The sequence below is a fragment of the Mesoplodon bidens genome (genome assembly GCF_964165515.1).
Source record: "Mesoplodon bidens genome assembly, contig: HAP1_SCAFFOLD_350, whole genome shotgun sequence".
Classification (NCBI taxonomy): Eukaryota; Metazoa; Chordata; class Mammalia; order Artiodactyla; family Ziphiidae; genus Mesoplodon; species Mesoplodon bidens.
In genome coordinates this window covers 466,549-471,134 of record NW_027671949.1, presented here as the reverse complement: position 1 = coordinate 471,134, position 4,586 = coordinate 466,549, and the positions used below count along the sequence as shown (strand labels likewise).

Here is a 4,586-nt window from a genome sequence, read left to right as displayed (position 1 = left end):
TACTCACCAAGAGGCAAGCATTTGTCCTTGCACTAAATGCTGACATCTCCTGATAAGAGGGAAGCTGCAAAGTAGAAGAATTGAAGGTCAGTATGTTGATATTGGTCTCAAGCGCATTGATGTACATTTGTGTATTGGGGAAGGGGAGTGAAGCTTGAGAGTGGGCCAGTGGGGAGGGGTAAATATTTTGTGATGCTGTCTACCTATGGGCTTATAAAGTTTACAGCTGCATTAGGAGGACAAGCATTACCATTAGCATGAAAAGTAGGGCAGACGTCAGTTGCAAAAGCTTCTAGCCATACACATACGGCAATACGTAAATGATACACCTTATTGCATTCACCCATTCACCCTCCCCTGTTCACGCTAATTGGAAAGTTCTATCCACTTCAGAGAAGTAACACAACTATCAATCATTTTCCCTGGCACGAATCTTCCAGGAGGAAGAAAATGGAATACACCTAGCAACAGAGCTCACGCAGTAGCCCATGTGTCTTAGATTTAATATCTGATCACTAGCTGGATTGAAGCCAAAAGGTGGTTCACAAATTTGCTGCACATTAGAATCACCTGGGGAACTCTGAGACCTCCATGTGCCCAGGCTCCTCCCTAGAACTACTGAATCAAAATCTCTGGGGCTGGGACCCAGACACCAATGTTTTTCTTCAAAGCTCTTTAGGTAATTAATACGAGCAGCAAAACTTGAGGACTAGCCCAATAACGGGAACAAACTTGTTTCACACAGATAAAGTGGGGCAATCCATATGTTAAAAGAACCTGTGTATATATATATATATATATATACATTATATTTCTTTTTTTCTCTTTATTCTGTTTGTGTTTCAAATAGGCTTTTTATTTTTCTTCTGCAAAAAGCGTTATTGTTTCCATTTGGTCCAAGGCTTGGGAGAGGGCTCCAGGGCGGTTACAAAGCTGCCTAGTGGATGCAGAGCTGGGCTTCAGGCAGAACTCTGACGCCAGAGGGGCTCCTCAGAGGCCGCTGCACTTCAGAGACTCCTGTTTGTGCTCGAGCGTGAGCCTTTCGAAAAGATACTCGCCCAGCACAGCCTGCGGACCAGCCAGCCTGCGGAGGTTGGTCAAGTGGTCGCCCATCTTCTTGATGAGTTTCAGCTGCTCCTCCAGGAAGCGGCTCTCCAGGAAGTCACAGAGGTGGGAGTGTGTGCGGGCAGGACCCAGGGTGTGCAGATCCGATAGTGCCTGGTTCAGGTTCTTCTCCCTAAGAACGGCGGCTTCCACAGTGTCCTGGGTTCTACCCCACTCATCTTGAGAAGGCTTCCGCGCATCCTGGAAGAGGGCGCGGCCGCAGCACTGGTTTTGCATTTTCAAGAGACGTTGGGCGCCCTCACACTTCTCCTTAGGCAGTTGGCGAAAAATGTGGCCCCCACTGTCCAGAGTCCCATTGTTGCTGTCGAAATAGAAGCTCAGAGAGAGGTAAGTGTCCACAGATGCATGTTAACAGGCGGTGGACGGCGGCCTCCACCTCGATGGAATAATTCTGACGAACCTGGGAACTCGTGGTTGATCAGTGATAAGGAGCTAAGCTCAAAAAACGGTGTTGGCCTGTCCTGGAGGCTGAGGATAGCTGAGTGGCTGATTCCAAAGGTTGCGACAGGAAGAAAGGCTGGACGGTTGTCGGGGGCTGGAGCAAGGAGCGTCCCTGGGTCTGTTCATTCCAAACACTGTTGAAGCAAAAGGCAGATCTGCAGGACTGCCAAGCGCACTGCCTCAAATAGGCTTTGATACAAGTGAACAAGAAGTCCAAGCAAGGACAAAACTTACCCTTCCCCCCACCAAAATAGCTGGCGATACTAGAAGCTAGATCTGGGTAGGGATTCTTCCATTACTTTCTTAACATTCCAAGCCACTAGAGCAGTGGTTCTCAAAGTATGGTCACCTTGTAACCGAGCAGTACCCTATGGGGCCTTCCTAGGACAAACCCATCCCCCATAGCCTCTACTGTAGTTCCTCTCTGAAGTACTCAGATAATAGTATCTCAGGCATATTTCTGGAGTTTTCAGATGCTAAAAACCACCAGCCAATGGAAGAAATGAACTCCTTGATGATCATGAGCACGTAGCCCCCAGACCTTCTGGCACCTAAGGATGGATAATGTTACCTGTCCTGTGGCCTCAACATCAACCAATCAGAGGATTGTGCATGAGATGATCACATTCCCTGGGACGTCCCTCCCTCACCTGACCTTTAAAAATGCTTTGCTGAAATCCTTTGGAGATTTCAGGGTGTTTTGGAACACGGGCCACCCCTCTCCTTGCTCGATCCTGCAATAAACCTTTCTCTGCTCCAGACTCCTACCTTCTGGTTTCTTTGGCCTCACTGTGCTTTAGACACATGAACCTGCATTCGGTAACAACCTGACCAGCTTTACCAGCGTCCCCTGATAATATGTCATATATTCAAGTTTTAGGGCCCTGTCCCAGCCCTATGGAATCAGCAACTCTGGTGGGGCTCAGTGATCTCTGTTATAACTGGCCCTCCAGATGATTTTTATTCACCTAAAAGTTTGAAAATATCTGCATTGTCAGCTGGCCAAAGCGTCCACCAGCAGGTTAAGGGGAGTGGCACCTGGAAAAGTTAGGGAGTAGCCAAGTCAAGTACAGCAGCATTTGCCGTGGTAGTAATGGAGAATGCCTTTTCTCCACTGGTTGGCACAGACTAGTATCTGGGAGTAGTGGCAGGGTTATTTAGGATGCTTTACATTTCAGTGTAGAGTGACCTCTGTCCTGGTTTGACAGGGACTTCCCCTGTGTGAGCACTTAAAATCTCATCCTGGCAAACCCCTTAGCCCTGGATTTGAAAAACTTAGGGAATAACATGAAATTTAGGGGAAACATGATCTAGGTTTTGGGCAAGTCACAAGTGCTAATTAAAGCTAAGCAAGTATGGACAACATCTAGCCTTCTTTACACAGTTGCGGAGGCGGGGGGGGTGTGTGTAAATCTGATTGGGTGAAAGGACTTATTGTTAAGAAATCTTTGTAGAAACATCCCCTTCTGCTTAGTCCACTGTTTCTCAGTTCTGGCTAGACATTGGCATCGTCTGAGGAGATTTAAAATGATTTTATTGGTTTAGGATGCCCAACTGTTGGTGTGAGGGTTTTTAAAAAGTGCTTCAGATGATTCTAATGTGCAGGCAAATTTAGGTGCCACTGCTTAAGCTTTTGAACCACTGCTACATATTTTCCCCTCATCTTCCTATGAGAATATCCAACTGTAGTTGGTTTGTTTGTTTTTTTCTTTTTCTCTTTTTAACTGTCTTATTATAAGATTTACTGTCTTAAATAAGATTGAATGTACAGAGAATCATGCTAGTCCATCTGGTATAGCTGGATCCTTAGAATAATATCGTTAAGATATATACCATTTAAGTATTGTGATTGGCCTTTTTAAAATGAACATATGCATTGAATTAGTACCATCTGTTTTGAAGTTGTCATGTTGGGGAGCTATACCTCTAATCTGCTGCCATTGCTAAATATCTAGACACCTCTTATTAGGAATTGCTTTTAAACATCTTTAGGGATTAAAACCAAGATTGCTGTATTATTTGTACTGGGACCACACAAACCTCACAAAGTTCCCCCGCTGTACCATCTACCCCCATCTCTAACCCTTGGCAACTTCTAATCTGTTCTCCATCTCCACAGTTTCGTTATTTTAAGAATAATGTGTAAACATCATCATGAATTACTTAATCTTCAGAGATTGGCTTTAAAACATTTTTCCCTCGGCATCATTCCCTTGAAGTTCATTTCAATTTTTGCATATATTAATAATTTGTTCCTTTTTGTTGCTCGGTAGTATTCAGTCATAAGATTTTATCACAATTTGTTTCAACATTCATCCATTGAAAGACATTTGGGTAGTCGCCAGTTTTTGGCTGTTATAAATAAAACTGCTATGAACATTGACGTGTAAGTTTCTGTGGGAACTTAATTAAGTTTTTGTTTCTTTTGGATAAATGCTCAAGAGTACAATTACTGCGTTGTAGGGTGAATCTAATTTTAGGATTAAAAGAGACTGTCAAGCTGTTTCTCCGAGTGGCTATAAACCATTTTATTTTCCCACCAGTGATGTGATATAATTTTTCTATGTACTCGCCAGCATTTGATGTTGTCACGATACTTTAATTTTAGTTATTCTCTGATACCTCATTATGGTCTTAATTTGCATTTCCCCAATGGCTAACGATGTTGAGCATCTTTTCATGGGCCTCTTTGCCATGTGTATATTCTCTTCCATGAAATGTCTGTTCCTGTCTTCTGCCTATTATCTAGTTGGGTTTTTTTAAGTTGTTTGGCGAGTTCTTTGTATATTATAGATACAAGTCATTTGTCTCATGTGGGATTTTCAAATATGTTTTCCCACTGTGTAATTTGAGTTTTCATCCACTTAAAATGATCTTCTATGAAGCATTTCTAACTCATTTTGATGAGATCCAACTTATCAATTTTTGCTTTTATGGATCATACTTTCGGTGTCAAGTCTAAGAATTATTCACGTAGTTCTAGATGCCAAAGATTTTCTCCTATTTTTTTTCTAAAAATG

The 4,586-nt window shown here is 43.0% G+C and overlaps 1 protein-coding gene across 1 annotated transcript; it reads right to left on the bottom strand.

The window, feature by feature from the left end:
• Nucleotides 1-841: 841 nt before the first annotated feature.
• LOC308610750 (ferritin light chain-like) lies at nucleotides 842-3,642 on the bottom strand (the record flags this gene model as incomplete). The annotated part of the gene is given in 4 exon segments (XM_081259770.1): nucleotides 842-1,458; nucleotides 1,461-1,480; nucleotides 1,483-1,525; nucleotides 3,607-3,642. Coding segments are annotated over 4 exon segments (567 nt in total). The 3' UTR covers nucleotides 842-990.
• Nucleotides 3,643-4,586: the final 944 nt, after the last annotated feature.